This window comes from Ornithodoros turicata, chromosome 1 (genome assembly GCF_037126465.1).
Source record: "Ornithodoros turicata isolate Travis chromosome 1, ASM3712646v1, whole genome shotgun sequence".
NCBI classification, from domain to species: Eukaryota; Metazoa; Arthropoda; class Arachnida; order Ixodida; family Argasidae; genus Ornithodoros; species Ornithodoros turicata.
The window spans coordinates 220,126,254-220,147,149 of record NC_088201.1 but is presented as its reverse complement, the minus strand read 5'-3'; the positions used below and the strand labels follow the sequence as shown (position 1 = coordinate 220,147,149).

The following is a 20,896-nucleotide window of genomic DNA, read 5'->3' as shown; positions in this document are numbered from 1 at the left end:
ATGCCATGAACTGGGTCTCTGATGTCTCATTCGTCTGGAAGTGACCTTCAGCTCGTGGTTCTGTCAGTCTGGACCTCGGAGTGAGAGCATTTCATAACAAATTGTCATTGTGAGTGTCATCTTGCCTATCCGCGCAGGAACTTCGAGAAATCCTCTCTAGCTTTCTTTTTCGTCCTCGTCGTGGCTGCCGACACCACGACCTCGTCCCGATTAGCAAAAGGAACACGGCACACTGATTACAATTCTTCTGGCCTGGCGTACTTGCTTCTGTAATCGGGAACTCTGATTCGCATGCTTCGAGGATAACGAGGGTCAACAAGCTCTAGCAAGAGGTAGTCGTTATAAATTCGCGCAAGGTACACCACCCTTTTCTCGTTACACAAGACGTCGTCCAGTACCTACAACGAAGAGGCAGTACTGCCGGTTGGTTATACGTGGAGTTGGCCGTGGATCTGGTACCAGTAGACATGCGTGCACTTCCACAGACCGCACTTCCTCAGTTCCGGTACGTGACTCTCCTGTACGCTTGCTACCGTCCGCCAGTTGGTCCTGATATTTCGAGAATGTTCCGGTCACTATACAAGGCATGTTCAGCGCAGCACAGAACTGAGCATGGGCTCAATATCGCGCTCCACTAGAGAGGACTCCCAAAACTACAGCGATGTTCACGTCCATATGATCTTGTCCGATGCTTGGTGGACGCTCAGTGTCAGCCACACCCTTTAGTCTGTACATTTTGCACTGCAGTATTAGTTCACTGCGCAATCCTTTTCTGCGTTCAGAAACGACTTTCATGTTCGCAAGTGCACAACAATGGGTGATGGTTTCCGTGCGCCTTGAAGCTACTGGACATATATATTAGTGACAGACAGACGTAACTAAAGCCCACAATATTGACATGTAACTAAAGCTCAAAATACTGACATGTAACTAAAGCCCAAAATATTGTTATGTAACTAAAGCACTTGTAGAGGGGCGCATCCTGCATACTCTACCAAAAAAAGACGCCGTAAGCCGGTTTCTCCGTTGTTTCCACCGGAGGCTCAGCGACTGCTCTATGATGGTCTTCCTGTAATGCGGCATCCTCCTCCTCTGAGAGCTCAAGCAATGTGTTGTAGTCGATGCATGCCGTTGCGAAGGACGTTGGCTCCATGTTTGGTCTTTGCGCTTGTTCCCCATAGTCAGCATTTCGGCGCTCGGGCTTCTTACGCAGGGCTGGAAGGCTGGCCTTCTTGGCTTTGGTGTTGAGACGGCGCTTGGCCATCACGTGCATTACAACGTTTTTGAAGGCTCAAAGTGTACTTCCTTGGCTTTGTTTGACACATCTCCTTGTGCACACGATGATGCAAACCTTCACGTGAGTTCACTGATACGGCTGCGGCAAATGCGCGTGCTTGGTAAGACCGCCGCTGACAGAAGCTGATCCGCTTTCCCCCAACAAACTTCGCGATAACGGAATTGAAGTGCTCGGCGGCGTTATTGTCAACATTCCATCAACAAGCTGCGAGCATTGCCTGCAACACGACTTAGTGTAATCTCAGTGACTTAGTGACTCAGTGTGATCTCAGTGATTTAGTGTGATCTCAGTTATCTCCAGTGTGATCTCAGTGCGCAACCCTGTTCTGCACTCATGAATTATTTCCATGTCTCAAACAGCCAGCAGTTTTCGTGCCTGTCCGCCATGGTTTTGCTTCAAATGTTTCCTTTATACGATAGTTACTGGTGCTCTGAATTTTTTCTTGCATTCCTGTTTTTAATACACAATTTCCAATGAAGTGAGGCTAAACGCGATCGTCCCGGCGTTATATGGGGGAATGACATGCCACGTTCATGCCCTCCCCCGCCCCTCACCCATCCCCCCGAGAAAATACACATCGATGAATGAACAGCTCGTGCATAGAATAGTCAGTTCACGTATTTGCGGCAGGGCTATGCTGCGTGTGCTCGTGCTCCTGCGTCACAGTCAACGTCGGCCTCGTCGTCCACCTGCACGTGCAGCGGTATAGCATTTCCAGCATTTTGTTGTGTCTTGTGACGATACCCTCCATGGGAGATGGCAGCACTGCGCGCTGCCCATTCTGAAGCGGCGTACTCCACAGATGACCATACCTGACAAAAACTCGTGTGCCGAGTCAACGGCTTAACATAGATGAAATATTTTTGTTGGTATTGGTTCTTGATATGTTTTTCTAGTGCGTGATCGAGCCAGATTTTCGATTTTGGGCGGCTCTATTTTGTAAGCGAGCGGAATCTGGAAATATAGCTTTTCCTAAACCTTTCGAAGACGGTATAAAAATTTATGAGTCTAAAACGCAAAATCTGCTTCGATCACGCACTAGATCTAAGCATCCTCTTCCATTTAAAAGCAGTTGCACGGAGATCAACCAATTTTCGCGGCGCTACGGGAGTTGAAAAATGTATGGGGATTCCCATAGAGCGTCGGTGGTGATGCACCGCCTTAAAGGGTCTCTGACCAGAACCTGGTTCATGTCTTTGCTCGTATGGATAACGAACCTACATGGTGCCTCCAAGTTACAACTGAAACGTTTCGTCCCTGCGGAGCCGCCAACTATTCCAAACAAGGAGCCGAAAAGCGGTTTCGATTTCTGCCTTCAACTCGTGCGATCAGCGCAAAACTCTAGCTATTATGCAGTGGTTTTCCCATGTGTATGACGTCAAACGCCCGCGACGTTTATTGGTGGAAAGTCCACACCGGAAGTTCGGGTGGTTTCCGCAACTTCCGTATTGCTGGGTGCTTTTTCAATATGGACGTGGAAGCACAGCGGAGTCGACAAGTCAGCTTATCAGCTACCTTTCAGCAGCTGAGAGGCGCCTGCTACGTGCAGCTGAGTTTGGAGGCCTTGCTTTTGAAATGTTGAGCCGCGAATCGACTTCAGCATGAAGAGGAAGTTCCAACGACAGACTGTTAGATGAGCTTTCAGCATCCATCACGATGAAGCACATGAACAGTTTTTGTAAATTTCATGTTTGACGGCGCCGTGTAAAGGGGCCGGAGTGGTTCATGCATAACAGTGCAGAAAGAAGTAGGGTGCTTAAGTTGCAAGGAGCTGCTCTTAAAGTAGCATATTTAGAAGTTCGAGGGCAGCACGAACCTAGCGTTCATATTCACAAGTGAGAAGCGTGTCTCATGCACAATCATGCTGGTTGGTTTCAGTACAAAATAATTATTCTAAACTTTTCGTTATTGTTCGTCACTTATTCAGAAAGAGTGCAGCTAAATTAATACTCGGCGTTTTAATAGCTTTAGCTTTGTTCAAAGCTTGCGTGTCTCATACAGGAAATAGATACACTACATATCAACAGTTCGTGAGATGGGTGTTGCATAAACTTCAAAAAATAAAAATAAAAACAAGTGAGTCGTTACACCAGTCTGCGCCGTGAACAGGATACGCAAAGCCTTTCCCATAGTAACTACTACATGCTTTAAAGTACCCCCTACAAGGGGTGCCCTTGCAATTTCAGCTGTAGACACATGTCGGTAGTGATGTAACCATAATAATGACCCCCCTTCCCCCCGAACTGTTTTTAACACTCCTCCATGCTTGGGACTCTGGATAAACCACTGTGCTGACCCCTGACACAAAGCACCATCTCATCAGCCTGCTCCGCCTGGTAAGAATTACATTGGGCTCTCAATTCCACCACAGACACAAATCCAATCCTGTTCTGACGCATCCTTTTGTCCACCCATTCAGTCAATATGTTGTAAGTGTTGTTCGAACTCTGTCTGATAGCACCCAAATAGTGTTCTTTAAGCACCTCAAGTATTTTAATGATCGTTACGTGGAAGTAAATCAGACTGTTATGCAGGTTACCCTGTATGTGGCCTCCGGTTCCTGCTCTCAGTCCTCCAGAAGTACTCACTACACAAGTTGACTATCGAAAACCTCTCTTCCATGCATGATGTAAAACCCCAGTTCGCTTGCTTCCTGGCCATTTTTTCATTCTCAATATCCCTTTTGTGTGCAAAGTGCACACCCAGTTCGAGTAGGATGTAGACCTTGAGGAACCAAGCTTTGTATGTTGGGCTGCTCAAATACGCATGTTGTAGTGAAAGATGATGTAACATGAAATGTGGTTCATATAGTTTATTGTAGCACTCACATAATATCTTCATAATATGTCTGCAGAGATTGCTCCAAAATAGTATATGTAGGGCCCTCAGTTTTCGGGTTAAACCCGATAAGGCCCGTTTTTACCCCCCGATTTACATCAAAATAGTTCGGGTTTAACCCGATAAAACCCGTAAACCGGGCTTGCGAAAGTGCAAACCAAGGACTTGAGCCCCACACGCGCGAACGACGGCAATCGCGCGACCGCTCCCGATTCCCGACTTGCTCCCGACCGTGCCGCGTCTTACTGGTGAAGTAAACAAAACACGTCGGGTTTGGATTTTTGGACGCTTGCATGCAGGTCCGAAAGTTGGCTTCACCTAACACTTCAATGTATTGCGGTCAAGCCCACCAACGAATACTTAGTGTTGCTTTAAGTGTAGGTTTGTAGATTTAGCGGAACTTTTCGATTAATTTATTTGTGTTACGGGAGAGCCATCTTTAACCTGACATCATACACTTTGTTTAGTGATATATTAGGTTAGATTAGTGCGGCTGTGGCAGCTTGCCTCGCACTCCGAACGTCATTATCGAAGCGGCCATGGCCCTATTAATCTAACTTAACTTCACTAAACAAAATACAGAAACTCTCACTAAACGAACCTAAGACATCGTCCACTTGGTTAGTTTAGTGATAAGTTAGATTAATGTGGCCATGACAGCTTCCCTTGTCCCTCAAAATCCATTTCAATAATGAGGTGAAGCCGCCTTGCAGATTGGCAACGCCAACCAAAGTAATACCCTGGTTTGAAAGAAAGAGAGGACTCCGACTTAACGTAACAAATAACAACTTTAAGCAGACGTTTTGCCTGTCATACGACGGGCATCATCAGTGCAAGACTGAGCGGGAGAGGCCTCCTTAAGTAGCGACTGGTTGTTGGCTCTCCCGCTCAGTCTTGCACTGATGATGCCCGTCGTATGACAGGCGAAACGTCTGCTTAAAGTTATTTATTACGTTAAGTTGGAGTCCTCTCTTTCTTTCGTTATGTCATCTCCCGGCTTTTGGAGTATTTTCGTACCCTGGTCTGGCACCAAAAATGCCCATGTGTTTTTCATACCCGAAGAGATGTAGTCTGCTACATGAAAGCTTGTGTCAATAAGTAAGTTGAAAACTTCAGTGTTGGATTTTTGTACTGTTAGTGCTTTCCGTGGATGTCGACGAGACCCATTCTTGTGCTGTTACCAAAAATAGCAAAGGAATTAGGACAAATCACGCTAAACAGGGAATAAACAAAGCGTTAAGCAAAGCTCGGCGTTCCTTGAAGTGGGTTTGCCTGCAATACACGGAAGTGTTAGGTGAGGCCAACCTTCAAATCTTGTAGGGAGTATCTTGTATCAGCAAAGTACGCGGAGCCAATGAGAGCGCGAGCATGTTCTCAACGCTCATCGATGGATGATGTTTTACTGAACATGCAACTTATTCTTTCTATAAACAGGGGACAGTGCAAGGCTTAGTGGTTATACAGTGAATTATCAACCAGCTCCTTAATAAATATTCTTTCATTTAATTTCAACACTCCACAGACCGACCGCTGTGGCGTCGCTCATGATCTCAGTTGTCTCGCAATGTAAACCTCAAATTATTAATTTCAACACATAAAAATATCTTTTTTTTCACCCGAAAATACATCACTTCTCAGTATATCACCCGAGTTTACCCTGTTTGGCAGGTGCTGATTTTCAACCCGATATTTACCCCCCGATTTTCACAAAAAATAAAACCCGAAAACTGAGGGCCCTAAGTATATGTGATGCAGCGTCATACATTATTGGGCTTCTGGGAAAAATCATGATTCACCTGATACAGACGGCAGCCTTTGTAACGGTGCCTGACACATTTTCAGCAGCCACTGTTTTAAAATATGCATTAAAAATGCTCCAACTATGAAAGTATCACGAAGTTCTTCATTTCATTTGTTTACTTTAAAGACCCTTGTGAAGGGATTTACATAAAGGGGGAGGTTTTTTTTATCCAAAAAAGACAAATACCAAAATGATGTACACAAAATTCGTTCACTCACCACAAAGAAAGTCATTCGATCTGAAAACAATCATAGCTCTTGGAAATAAATGACACTACATTTTGTTCAGATGCTATGTGGGCAGGAAGGTCATTCCAGTTTGACACCATCAGCTGGTGCGGAGAGTAGAGGAATTTTTTTTGTTTGTGTAGGTTGAGCAAGTACTTTGTGCGGGTCATCAAGTCTTGGAAGTAACTTGTGAGGGGATTGACAGTAAGTGGGGTGGGGAGGAGTGTGACCGTAATATAACTTATGAAAGAATGCCAGGCCTGATACCTTTCATCTGGTAATCAAAGGAGTAAGAAAGAGTTTGGCTTTAATGGCTGAGACGCTGCAAAAAGGATTATAATCACGAACAACAAACCGTGTGGTTCTGTACAAATTCTACTTTGTCGATTAAGAGATGTTGGGATGGGTTCCAGATTGCAGAGGCATATTCCAGTTGTTTTGAACATGGCAGTTTATGTTCTGAGACTGGAATACTTAGAAAAGACAAATACATACAAAGCATCAAGTGCCTAAGAAATGAATGATGAAAGAAGGCAGTCACTGGAAAGGTTAGCCAGTAGTAGGACGAACCCACATCTTGTGTATTACCGATCCAGGGCCCTTACCAATTGAGCTAAGCTAACACGCCTCTCCAGTGACTTCCAAGGGTGCAGATGTACCCTAGGAATTGGTTTATGGGCAGGAGAACATTAGTCACTGTTATTATACAGGCATAGCTCTCTGTCCAGTATGATCACCGCAGAGCACATTTACAGGAACTCACAGGCACAAGATTTGCATAATAAATATGTAATAGCCTCAAACAGCTATTATATATAATAACTGGGACATGGAACTCCAATAGCAGATGGTCCTGCAGAACAACACAGTTAATCTTGCCATCACTATATTTTTCCCAAAATGCTGAAAATAAATCGATAGAATTACTGCAATGAACTGCTCAATTTTTCACCTCAGATATATTTTTAGCACGCTGTCTTCCATTTTCTGACGAACCCGAACCGAACCCGAACAATTTTTTTGCTTGTCCTGAGCCGAACTGGAACTGAACCGAAAAAAAATGATACGGTTACCGGTTCGGGAATCGGTTCAGAGGTGAATTCATTGTACTACTGACCGACCTTTTTTTTTGCTCACCTGAAATGGTTATCTCACACATTTCTCGTACAATCGTGTACGGTGAGCGTAAGCTTGCTTGCATGTAGCAAAATTACTGCCCGTGGACCGGTTAAACCGAGGCCGAAAAAAAGTAACTGTTCCAATCCCTGTAAATGCCCCGACCGCTGACAGATTTTTTTTTGTCTGTGTATGTGCGGGTGTGTGTGTGTGTGGGGGAGGGTTCTCCCTGAGCCCAACCCGAACCGAACCGATATACCTGAACCGGTTCAAGCTGATAATTTCGGTTCAGCGGAGCTAAACCCGAACCGAACCAATATGCCTAAACCCGAACCCGAACCGGACCGAAAAAAATACCGGTTCCGATCCCTGAAGTAGAGTCACACATCTCATGTGCAACAGGCAGGTCTATAGGTTGTATTGAGATATGTCAATTTCTTACCCGTACTCACCACCTGTAGATTACTTCAAAGGGAACAAAAAAATTTTGTTAGTAACAACTTCACGCTATATACCGCATTTATAAAGGAAATTGGTCCTGTACATGACGGACAACTGTCATGACCATTGCCAGATGTCTTCCTCTCCTGTTCCTTCCACTTCCATGAAGTCATCACCCTAACATTGTTAAAAAAAGCCATATCAATGCGATAACTGAGATATTACCACTACGAGCATACAGCAAATTACAACCACATAAATAAAATACACAACTGCACCGAGCTGTGCACATTTTCACACACACACACACACAAATACATAACAGAGTGGACTGTCTCTAATAACACTTCAACAAGTTTGTGTAACTGTTTTTAAACTGGACACAGGAAGGCCATTTCCAATCAGGTGAAAAAATTTGTTCGGAAGAGGAACGGTTTCTGCTGATTTCTGTAGTTGGTCCGTAGCAGTGGAACCTTGTAAGGTGGTACAGTGATGGATTTCATACCGTAATGGCAAGTGTTTGGGATGGCGCTAAAAGATCCTGAATTTGCAAGGCAATTTTGTGTAAATGTCTGCTTTCCAAGTGAACACTTTGTCTACTGTATTTTGCATGTCTTGAAGGAGCTGAGGGGCTGAATGGATGAATTGTAGTGGCACCCCTGGTGGGCCTCTTTGCAACGAGGTTCCAGCACATTGCACCTGTAGACATGGTTGTCACCAGGCTTTCTTTTTTTTTTGTGCACTGCAATTTTATCGTAGTTGCCCTCTGTGGTGTGATTTCAACTGCGTTCGTTTAGAATCCAGAGCCCTTCTTTACTATGTGCAGTATGCTGCATATTATAAGGGAAACAAATAGAAGAAAACTTGTACCTGATCCCTGCCTTGTATTTCCAACATTTCGTTCCACATTTTGTCCAAGGAAGTCATGAACTACATTGGTGCACACTGCTGTGACAATTATGTTACACCTAGATGCGGAATAGCTTCATTTTACGTACTGTGGATGTTGCTTACTGCATTTGCATGGCTGCATTCAACAACACTCGGAATTGTACAGTAATCCTTTGATTTAGTGCGTAATTGTCTTTAATCCGTATTTTTGTTTGTTGCGTAAATGGTCTCCTAACATCTGCATGCCCCAACGTAATTCTCACAAGGAGAGTAATCACTGTATAAATTATACAGAAGACACTCACCTCGTCACGTCCAGATGCAACAGTCTTGGAAGATAGATTCAAGGAAAGCACTGCGGACTGCTGTAGGCGGAGGTTCTTTGTACTCAAACTGAGGGGTCCGTCTCATAGTCTGCATTCTTCAAATACGATTGTCAAGATCCGCTGCCAACCATACCTACCGCTGTGGTTGAACGCGCAGTATCGTACGGAACTGAATGCCCGCCGAGAAATCTCGCTTTGACGACTCAACCGAGGCATGTCAAATGAAGTCTGTGTACCTCGATAAATTGGCCGTTGTTCCAAAGGATATAAATAAAGAAAACTTGGAAATACACACACTACGCCAACGCTGTGAAATAGCGCGCTGGATCCCGAAAGTCGTCGTAGCTCGTAGCCTCGTAGCTCCTCTTTCCACGGAAGTCGCTAATTGGATTATCGTAGTTATAAAACAGGTCGTAGATTTCGAAGTATATACATACTTTTTAATTCCAGACATTGTGACAACAGTATATCGGCGTAAAAATGTTGGTTCTTGCTGAAAGTTGATGTTGTAGTGCGCGATCACGTGACGGCATTCTGCGCGCTGATTGCATGGGCGATTGACGTCATCCCGGTGGGATGACCAGATGAGTTTTATATATATATGCGTACGTTTTCCTGGTTTGACGCTAGGTGTGCCAGCGTCGGCGTGAACCACGATGTTCAAAATTCGAATTTACGAAAACCACGAGGTGTTGAGGCACGCATTTTCGTATGTGAAGTTGCTTTTGTGTATTCTATCGGTAGCCACTGCGCAAAAGGCTCTCCAGCTTCTGGTCAGAGACCCTTTAAAGCGTGAACGTTCTCAATTTCCGAACTTGCGTCGCGAGAGAGGACCGCGATGCTTAGATAAGGTCGAGTGTTGCCTAATGTTAGTGTTATTGTGGGTCCCTTCACGCAATTTGGAATCTCAGTACATTGCCCATCGTTTTCAATTGCATTCCCTGAGAAAGACAGCATGACGTCTTCCGCCTGTTCCTTTCTGGCACAGGGCCAGCACTCGGGGCCTGGGTTCAGCATCTGGCCTGGCTATCTGTCGATTTACTGACACATGTCAGTCATGAACACATCGCGCAAAACGGAAAATTATTCCATTGCACTTTTCTAACATATGGGTCCCAAATAATCTGAGGACGCCACCTGCTCTCTGGCATAATCCTTTGCTTCGACATATCAAACGCCGGTCGACCTCCAAGAGTTACTTACAGGACTGTCATGTCAATGCCGCATTTCGTGATGACGCAACTTCCTGGATTTGTCTTCCTAAAGTCTTCAATAACTGGCAGTCTTGCAGATCCCCCAAAAGGGAATCTGCTCTTGTAGACGAGCAATAAGACGTCACAAAAACCGTCTTGCACCACGATAACATTGTCACCCAGGACACACACGAACAGCCGTTCAGCTGAAATGGAATGACAGGTACTTGTTACAGCTGCAACTGCATGCGTACACTAGGGATGGGTTGGCGTTGTGTGGTCCTGCCATGAACGTGCGCATCGTAATATGCCTACCGCCCCTCTTTCGTTCATCGTGTTTGTACGGCTCTGGGTCTTGTGGCCATGGATCATACAGAACCAGAAGGCCGCCTAGTGTTCCTCGCTCGGCTCCACGTTACATGGTGCGTAGGAACTTTTTGAGAGCACGAGCAAGCGCTCTTGCACTTTTGTGCCAATAAATGTCGATTCACAAGTTGTTCTCAGAAGTTGGCTCGAGACAGGGAGAACCTATATGAAACATTCACGTGACAAGACGTTAGCGTTCTACGGAGGGCAGTTTTTTCGCCGTCTCGATTCAATAGCACGTCGATTGTTGAGAAGAGGCAAATGCTAAAATATTACCAGCCGTGATGCTGCTCGTGCGGTACATTATACAGATACCGTTTGATTCAATCCGTCCACTGGATCGCGCACTGTCTGAAAGCATCGCTTTTGCGCAGAGGACACAGCCCTTAACACAATGCATGCTCTGTTTCAATTCATAGGCTGTCCCAGAAAACGTGTAATTGAATTGTAATAAACAAACTAAAACACCTGGAATGCCGCGGTCAACGGCATTTGTTCATACATGGTTTATGCCACCTCCTGATGTGAATGACATGAATGACGGAATTTTTGTGAAATGAACTAGGAAATTTGTTGTTCATTTTAGCTCACCAATGTGAAGAGCGTGACGAATTTAGCCAAAGTAATGAAATTTACGGGGATATTGAGGAGCTATACCATCTGAAAAGACAGCCCAACGTCATGCTTTTAGAGACACAGAGACACCTAGAGAACAGTAATCGACAACTTTTTTTGAGCGCAGTCGTGTGAGCCCGACCAAAGGAGGTCGTAAACTCATCCCACAGAGCCATAACACAAGGGGATAACACAAACATGGCTTATAGCTTGTGGCTTCCGCTGGGATTATGCCTTCTCTCTCCTACTTTTAAGAAGGCACTTTTTGAATTATCATTCCGTGGGATTGCGCTCAAAAAGTAACAGAATGCTATGCTCTGGAATTAATTAATTTGAATAAATTGGGCACGCTTTTCACACTGGTGGGTCAAAAAATGATATTTACCCAGCAAATTCGCATAATAAGAGTTACGTACGTTACATTCATCTCAGGAGGTGGCAAAACTCCGGTAAGCACAAATGCCGGCGACAACATGGTTCTACGTGGTGTACTTATTTTGAATTATAATTTAATGTCAGCTTTCGTGGGACACCTTTTATATGCAGTCGGTTTTACGTGAGTTTTCTTTTTTTTTTCTTTTTTTGAGAAAACACGCCTTTGGAGTACAATACAGGATGACAGTACAGTACAGGATGCCAGTACTGTCCAGGAGTACAATACAGTTTCAGGACAGTTACAGCCGTTCTAGCAGGACTGTGGTGCATGATGGTGGATGTTATAGTATTCGCTGTTACCATTGCTGGGACATGGTTCTGCAATAGCGGTAATCGAGGTATTAAATTCTGACTCCGATCAAAATACCAATGCAGGTACTTCCTTCTTGAGGTAACGAGTTTGTTGGGGTTTGAGTTTAATAAATTTTCATTTAACAAGTACCTCTAATGTCAATAAAAAGGGCAACAGTAATATCAGCAACGGCCCTGTCGGCGCTCCTATGGTGCTGGCTAGGATCGTCGTACAGACGTGGTCTTTACTCGTTTCGATATTTTTTTAAAGCAAACGGATGAGTCTACATAATCACGGGCTCCTACTCCCCGTACGTTCCCAGAGATATCCTTCCACGGAAATCCGCATCTCCCTGGGAGGGAGACGTTTGTCCTGCGGACGTCCTCCACATCTCCGAGTGACCACGGTTTGCACTTCTCACAAATATCCGTGGTTTATCCTCACACGACGCGGAGATGTCTGCACGTGTGCATGGCGTTACTTGTGTACGCGCTCAGGGCCCTGTACTGCCTCATTATCATTCATACAGTTCGCTCTCTAGCTGCTGCGTAATTGGCCACTTTTTTCTGCCATTTTCTTTTAACCTCGGCCACTGCATATTTTTTGTTTCTGTTGCTCCTCTTTGTTTCCCATATTCCCATTACGGAGAATGAGCAACCAACCGACAAGTTCTATCAAGCAAGGACAGTTAAACCATTACAACCATTAAGTTCATAATTAAGTCCATTATGGCAGTGGCATATCTTTCCGAAAAGAAAATGGATACTATATATTGCGTGTCGCGACCTTCTCCAAATTCGATAGTCATGTTTCCCTGTGAGTCAAAATGGAGGACGGGGTGTTTAAGGTAATGTGATTGCGTATACCAACAACACTGGACTGAAGAACTGCTTGGCGTATCAACTCACTATGACGATAACGTCTGTGTTCCTTACTGATTTTGGTTTGAGGCATTCAGTTAGATAATCGAAAGTCAATCTTGGGCCACGATACAGCATGCCACGTTTCTTTTTCTCCCGCTATAAATGCCGCATCTACCATGCCCTCATGGACCCCATTCGGACAATTCTACAAACGGCCGTCACAGGACATGCTGCGGATATATGGGTAGGCCCGTCCACACATGTAGCTACCAGAGACGTCCACCGCACTTCAGGACACTGGGATATACTTCGGACGTCCGCAGGAGATAGTGTTTGATCACACCCTGCTTTTTCATGTAATATTTCCCTGAAGCGTATAACTGTAAAGTTCATGAACGCAGCTTAAATGATTACATTGAAGATCTTAACAGCTCCCCTTCCCTCTCCCTACACTCCTTAATATCCACCAGGATGAAAAAACATAGCGCGCTAAACTGATTCGAGTAGCTATTAGCGCTTTTTGATCACTTAGTGTATCTGCGGGGCTTAATCAAGTACTGATTTGTTAATTGTGAATCTGAAGCTCTGGGAGGGGAACGGATACGATCTTCGCAGGCGTGTCATGTGGTCAAGCGAACATGCCGTACAGAAAGTAGTACACCTCTGTTCTTCATTCTGAATTTTTCTTTACTTTACTTACTTCTAACACAGATTCTGGAGTTTGCTACACTCGTTAACTGACTAGAGACTATGGATTTACTTATCGATTTGTGTGCGCGCGAACGTTCCCCGTTCATAGGACGTTTGAAATGTTAGTTGTGTTGTAGATCTAAATCCACATACTTGGCACAGGCAGAGGATACGTCGATGGTTTGGCAGTCGTAGTGCTTGGAGTCACCGATCCATTCGATGTCGTAGCCGCGGAAGTGGTTTGTGGAGTCGTAGCAGGTTTGAAGAAGATGTGCCATAAAACTGAAATAATTAAGAACGAAAGGACTGCTTGGCAGAAAGACGCCCAACGACCCCGCAATCTGTGATTTCATCTACTTTTCCACTACCGCTTTCTTTCATGAAATGCACGGAGCGCAGACAATAAAGCGACCTTGAGAGTAGAACGGGCCCGAGAACTTTGCGATACGGTAATGTTATCGACCATGGGGCACGATTTCGGACTCGCGCATAGAAAATGTCCTTATTTTGTGTTGCTGCAGTAGAAACATCACGACTCGACACGCTCAACCCTTTTTGGTTGCAATTCTAAATAAGCCTTGTGACTGGCATTCTCTCGAAAGGTGACGAGTTTAACGCCTGTTGCTGTCTATCGACAGCTTCAAGATCTGGCCCTGGTTTCCTAGAATTTACTAGTGAGGGGCAGCACAAATTAGCGTCTGAACTAATGCTCAAGGTTTTCAACATTGCTGTCAGAGAAAACTGCGTACATTGCAATAAAGTTCCGCTTAATGATTTATACCAACGGAACCACACTTTCCAACGCAGTTCAAACACACCGACAAGGAATTTACTCACATGCTGATGTACCGATCACGAGTCCGATGAAGATAACCAAGAGAGCCACTGCAAACGCAATCGAAGGCGCCGACCTAGAACGAAAGGAGAAACGATTTCCGATATGGAATTTTAAACTGGAAATGAATTTCACTGCAACGGTTATCTCACACAAGATAATGAGACTGCTGTGTTTTCATATAGCCCTTATAAACACGGGCACGAATTTTCGGCACCCTAACTGAAGCACATTCCAGCCAAATTGCTGAAACGTCTTTATCGTCGCATCGCTATAAACGGACTAGGGCGCTTTCTTCCACTAGGGTTGTACTTGCTGCCTATTGCTGTATCCGCTTTGTAGAGCTTTTGTACTGATCATTTCCGGTATCAGTCTGGTCATCGCCGTTCTTGCACCGCCGTAGGGGATTATGTCCTGGGATTGTTTACTTTTTCGTCAGACATTTCCTTTCATTACGTATTATAGCCGTATCGGTTCACTAAACATGAATCGCATGGTTGTGTGGTTTGCGCAAGGGGACGGTCAGTGATTTTTTTTGGCATAGGGTAGAGTTCACCAACCCCGACTAACACTTGAACAGAGACCAGCTCCCTGTTAACTTCAATTTAACCGCTAACTCTGCTTCAAGGGCAGTGATTGTTATTGAAATATTCCTCATCAACTAACCACGCTTGCTCTGGGTTCAAAAATACCTGAGGAAGTGTCAGCTATGTGTTAGTGACTGCAGCAGATACTCTCCATGACATAACATGGGTACTGTTGCCCAAGTCAATTTGGATAACCCCTGCAGAATACGTTGAGGCCGGGTGGTCAGCCCTGAGATGTCGGTCTCCTAAATAAGCTTTTCATCCAGCGACTACCAGGCAGGGCGTTGCCGCATAAAAGCGGGAGGTCCGGTGACCGAGTCGACTCCGGCTAGAAAATGGCGGACCTTGCAGAGTTCTCGTCCAAGGAGATGAGTATTGTTGAGTTCCTAATTTACAACCGATATTGAGTATGTGAAGCCAGTCAAAACAATTCCAGGAGATGTGTTCCACCCCGTTTCTTGGATATCACCTCACTACACCGTACACAGCGTACCCTGGCCACCAGACAACAGAACGATTAATGGTTACGACATTTCCGGAGCTCACTCCTTTCCGGTTCCGCTTCTCGCATAGACATGAATGTCGCTGGGATATACGAAATGTCCAGCATTCTTGCAATTTAGACACAGCATAAGAGCGAGACTGTACGTGGGACACATCGTCTGCGCGTGTTCGCAGCTTGTCTACATCACTTGCACGGGATAGCGGCACTGTAAAACAGACTACGACTTTCCTTTGCAATAGGGATTTACTGAAGCCAATGGACCCCGATTCTTATTTCCGTGAATACCAAGAAAGTACAGATGCTGCGGCATCCATTGCCAACTGCTAGCACCTTCTTTTTTTCTCGATAAACGACACGTCAATGATGGAACAAGTACCTTCCACGTCCTTACTATTACTTACCCTTCACCTGAAATGTAACAGAAGGATATACGTGGTTAGTTTAGGTCTATAAATGTCGGTATGGATGTTGAACACGATCACCATGCTTATTCTCAGTGACATGCGCATGTTTTTCTTTTTCACTTACTCTCTTCCATGCGGGCATCTTGTGCGGGATGAAGTTGGGCACCTAACGTCAATGAACATCGTGAGTTACCGGCACAACCGATGACTGTCCAACCGGTCACAAACGCTACGCTAACTATCTTCTCATGAACACAGCGTGTCAGACTTAGGTGCATAACGACATGTATTCCACCAGCACATTTCACAGGCACATTCGAACCACACTAGTGAACGTAATCGATGTGAGAGACAAGAGTTTCAAAGTATGGTGGCATTTATGAGCGAACATTACGCGATTTAAGTGAAGCAGGGATTTAACCGCATACGCGGTAACACGCATTGGGGAATCCTACGTACTTCGCACGTCCAGGACACCGAAGTAACAACTGGCATATTTTCCATATAGCCGACCTGATTGAGCACTTAAAAGCTAAGTGCGAACATATTTCATAAATATATATATATATATATTACTTTTTCTGAGATGAAATCAGTTGCAATATAGCATTTGCTGAAGTGCACTTCTTAGGAGGGCATTAGCGAACTCCTGCGGCAATGTATTATTTAACTTTCAATAACTAACCTTTTAATTATAAAAACTACGAAGTTGTCCCAGTGAGAACATCTGGTCCCTTCGGTCACCTTTTACCGGAGCCGTTTTCAGAACAAAAATCCGAGGGATAGATCGTCCCAAAAAAAAAAAAAATCCGTGGAGGAACACCATTTTTATTTGCGTTGTTCATTGCGCATCTCTAGAGACGCATCTTTCCTTCAGCCCCAATGTGACAGGAGGAAAGAGCACACTATCGCTTTTTGCGGGTTGGAAAAAGATTAAAAGAAAACAGAAAATCCAACCCAAGATAAGGGAAGTTCCGATAGAGTCACACGATACATTTGTTTTTTGTTTTGTTTCCGCAAGTTAAACCTCATATTCGACGCATGAGGCGGTACTGTGCTCCTTCACCCTCATTGGTGATGAAGGAAAGACGCGTGACCGAAGATGCCCAATGAACAAAAGAAAGAAAAAAAAAAGGTTCCTTCACGAATTCTTTGCGGACGATCTATCGAAAGGATTTTTATTCTGAACACGGCTCCGGTGCCAGGTGACCGAAGGGACCAGACGTTCTCAATTGGGACAAGTTCGTAGCTTTTATAATTAAACAGTTAAATATTGAAAGTTAATGCACTCCGAAGGAGTGCCCATCAGCATATGTTATATTGCAACTGATTTCATCTAGGAAAAAGTGGTATCTATATATCTAAAAGATATGCTCGCATTTAGCTGTATATACAGGGTGGCCCACCAACCATGATAGAAATTCATAGTAAAAAAAACGTAGGCCCCGGAGAGACATGCGGTCAAGGGATTTTTTTCTGCCTATAACGTTTGCCACATATTGGTAATATCTTTATTTTCTTTCCACGACGGAACACCGAAATTTCCCAAGGTAACCTAACGTTTTCTTTGCGGAAATGGGTTCCCCGTGGTCATTTTGCTCAGTATAGCGCATGCTCCCACTCGTAATGCAACTGCAAATGCCAAACTGCAAAATCCGTAGAAATGAGCCCTTTTCTCCGCCTCTTTTTTGACGGCTCGTAGTTTGAGCGCAAACCTGCGAAGAAAGCAGGTTACATTGACACGCCACACGAGGGGGCAAAGGGTTACAAGCCTTACCCACGGAACAAACACGAGCGATGACTGCTGGAATCAGAGCTATCATTTCAAAAATGAGGTCACCCGACGGCTTGTAACCCCTTTCCCCCCTCGTGTGGCCTGTCAATGCAACCTCCTTTATTCGCAGCTTTGTGCTCAAACTATGAGCCGTCGAAATAAAGGCGGAGCCAAGGGATCATTTCCACGGATTTTCAGAGAATTTATTTGGCAATTGCCATTGCATTACGAGTGGGATTATGCACAATACTAAGTAAAATGACCACGGGGAACCCATTTCCACAAAGAAAACGTTAGGTTGCCATGGGAAATTTCGAAGTTCAATTCAAGAAATCAACTTTCCGTCAATGGAAATGAAATGAAAACGTTACCAGTATGTGGCAAATATTATTGGCAGAAAAAATCCCTTGACCGCATGTCTGTCCGGGGTCTACGTGTTTTACTATGAATTTCTATCATGGTTGCTCTAACGTGTCCAGAAATTGTGTTTGAAGCGAGCGATAAAAGAGAAACGAGCGCTGTTTTTCAACTACTTGCCTAAGAAACAGGTGCGACTAGTGAAGCAGTACATGTGATGTTATCTGGTGAGCGCGCTATTATGCTGCATGATCCAGCTCGCCGATACGCCATGCCGACCGTCACGTAAGTTCGTAGCCGATGCAGAGCTCACGCCTTATCAGATGATTGTGACCGTGAGTTTCGAACCACGATATGCCGAGCTATAGAAGCTAAGAAACTGCGTTGTCCAGTCACACAAAACATATACTGTGGCTGCCGTGTGGAGATGCCGCGTTGCAGCGGAGTCGTTTCCGAGCAGAGAAATCGAGGTAACGGTAGCATCTCGCAGTTTCTTGCGTTCCGTACGTTGAGCAGGACCATGACTTCTGCAGTGCATTTTACGTCCTTGAGCTTATTGTTTTAATGTGATCTAAAATTTCGTTTAATCTTGCACGGAAATACTTTCGCATGAGTTAGCCCTGATACTCAGCAAAAAGAGGTCTGTCAATATATCCAGCACTAATTTTCGTTTCATATGTGTACACACTGCGGTTGTTCATTTGGGCACCATCATGAAATATCTTATCACAATCTCGGCATTTGGTCGTAGATGTCGGGGTTATTTTGCGGAGCCTAACGAGCCCCCTAGTCTGCTGCTGTTTTCTACTAAAATATTTTGTAGTAAAATATTTTGACTCACTTGGCTGCTCGGCGTTCCCTGTACCGGCTCCAGTTTCTTCTTCACCTGAAACTGACGTGTTAGAATTAAACCATAGCATAAACTTCTGCAAAGACAAGGCCTAGCTCAGAGCCTGACGTGTTGCCGAGGAAGCACATAAAAATCAGTCAGACTAAGTACAAAGTTTCAGACATCGCGTTCGGGAAAAAAGTTAAAAACTTAAGGGAGAAACATACTATGGAGGTTTATATAAATGTAGGCGCCCTCAGACTCGGCGTTCCTGCCAGCCAATCAGAGCAGGAGTGGGACGTTTTACCGGCAACGACTCGAAGAGCGTGAAAGGCAGTCCCTTTCTGAATGGATCTTGTGAAATCATTATATAGCGATTAAACGAGCTGCATGCGAGCGACTAACGGACGGTGGGCAACGATTTGTTCCTCACCTCTGAAGTACCAGATAGGCAAAACAAAGTCATAAATAGATGATCAGCGTAAACAGAAACGTACCACTGGGGGCTAAGACACCTAGAACGCCACTCCGCATAGCATTCGTTTAACGTATGAAGACTACGTTGCGGGGGAAAGGGAAGGAACTCCCTATACCTTCTTTCCGGGAGTACTAGAGAAATCCATTGATGTCAGCACCACGTTCACACCAGTCTGAAGGTCAATATGTGCGACAAAATCCACGATGTTGTGGCGTGATGCGTGGTACTTCGTATCGTATGTACCGCTCTTAACCAATTCAGGTACTGTCCGCGACGGGCTTGTTGGAAATGAGCACCCCGAGGTTTATCCATTCTCTAACCTCCACTGACGTAACCTAAGTATTCCTTTGGAATATAACAAGGACGATTAAGAGCATCAACTGTTTACTATACCCAAATTAGAAACAATGCTTTCGTGCAGTTGGCTGCACTTCTCCAGGTTTGAGTACCTGTTACAAGTGGTGAGGGATATATAGAGGTCATGTCACATTCTACAAGAGAAAAGGGTGAGGGCAGAGAGAAATACGAACAAATGCAATACAAATATAAACAAACGCAATCCTTAGGAGGTGGCTCGACAATGTCGGACAGACATACAGATGGGTCGGAGGTACACGTGGAGGAAACCAATGCAATCATATGAAAAGACACAGCGGCAAGTTAACAAAAGAGAGCCGTAGAATGCGTTCGGGGAATTAGGGGTCAACGGCAGGACAAGAAGCACCTTGATGGCTAAGTGCCTCCAGACTGTGGGAAAGTGGTGCGGATTTCCTTCGAGTAATAAACACGCGCACCATATGATCCACATTCAAATAGAAGATTGACACAGTCCCTTCAAGCGCAACGAAGGTTACGTGGGGAGCAGAACTACTGACAGGCGATTTTAGACCACCGTGTAACGAAAACTACCTGAAGAGCAAATTAGGAGTATTGAGAAGGGCTACACGAGTTCACCGGAGCGGTTCCTAAAATGCTGCTGCCGCTCATAACGCAATTACCGTATTTTCGTCCAAAGACAGACATCGCATTGACGAGCATCGCATTCGTATCTATCTTTTAATCCCGTCCTTTTCGTAGATTGCGTAAATATGACACACTGTTTTTTCGGAACATAATCTGGTTGGAGAACAGTAGTAGAAGAATCTGCCTCCAAGGTAGCGAACGACTCCTGCTTCAGTGAACCGTCAGCGAGTCGCTGTTCGTTCCACTTTCTGAATTAAAAATACCAGTATCCCTGATTGGGATCGCACCATGACAGCATGAAGTCGGGACAGCAACGACGCATATTACTCACTCATTCCAGCTGCTTGTTGTACCGAAGAATTCACGACAAGACGAAATGGTTCTTCACAGGCAGGAGTGATCTCGTGGCTCGAGGGGGTTGTCTTTTTTAAAACTTCTTCTACTTCCCAATTGCTGGACTCCCTGGCGGTGATACACTGAAACGTACGGAAGTCCACAACAACACTGTATAGAGAAACTTCACGCTGACACACTTTCAACGTGCGCAAAACATTTAGAATGACACTCTCCGGCGAAGAGGCTTGAGAAATTACCGACGTGCAATTTTCTTAGGTTGTTTTTATTAACGAATTATATTTGCCTCATTGAATTAAAGAGTTGGATGGTTCATGTCTGAGAAAAAAAAAGAAAAGCCGATAATAATATATTTCAATTGAACCTTTTAATTTTGAGGTGCCCACAAGCAGCCTAAATGGTCCCCAGATGGTGACACT

The 20,896-nt window shown here is 44.7% G+C and overlaps 1 protein-coding gene and 1 long non-coding RNA gene across 2 annotated transcripts in view; both read right to left on the bottom strand.

Annotated features, from left to right (window-relative positions):
- LOC135394850 (uncharacterized) overlaps positions 1–15,827 on the bottom strand; it is a 46,323-nt gene extending 30,496 nt beyond the window's left edge. The window contains exons 1-4 of the mRNA XM_064625882.1: positions 15,801–15,827; positions 15,720–15,726; positions 13,545–13,673; positions 10,141–10,336 (exon numbers count right to left, since the gene is read on the bottom strand). Of these exons, the coding sequence (XP_064481952.1) occupies positions 10,141–10,336; positions 13,545–13,673; positions 15,720–15,726; positions 15,801–15,827 (359 nt within the window). The remainder of the gene's footprint in view (positions 1–10,140; positions 10,337–13,544; positions 13,674–15,719; positions 15,727–15,800) is intronic.
- Positions 15,828–15,844: 17 nt separating this feature from the next.
- On the bottom strand, positions 15,845–20,571 carry LOC135376744 (uncharacterized). The gene is made up of 3 exons (XR_010417827.1): positions 20,455–20,571; positions 18,695–18,745; positions 15,845–15,888 (listed from the first exon to the last, which is right to left on the bottom strand). It is a non-coding gene; the product is annotated as an uncharacterized LOC135376744 (long non-coding RNA).
- Between the last annotated feature and the right edge of the window lie 325 nt (positions 20,572–20,896).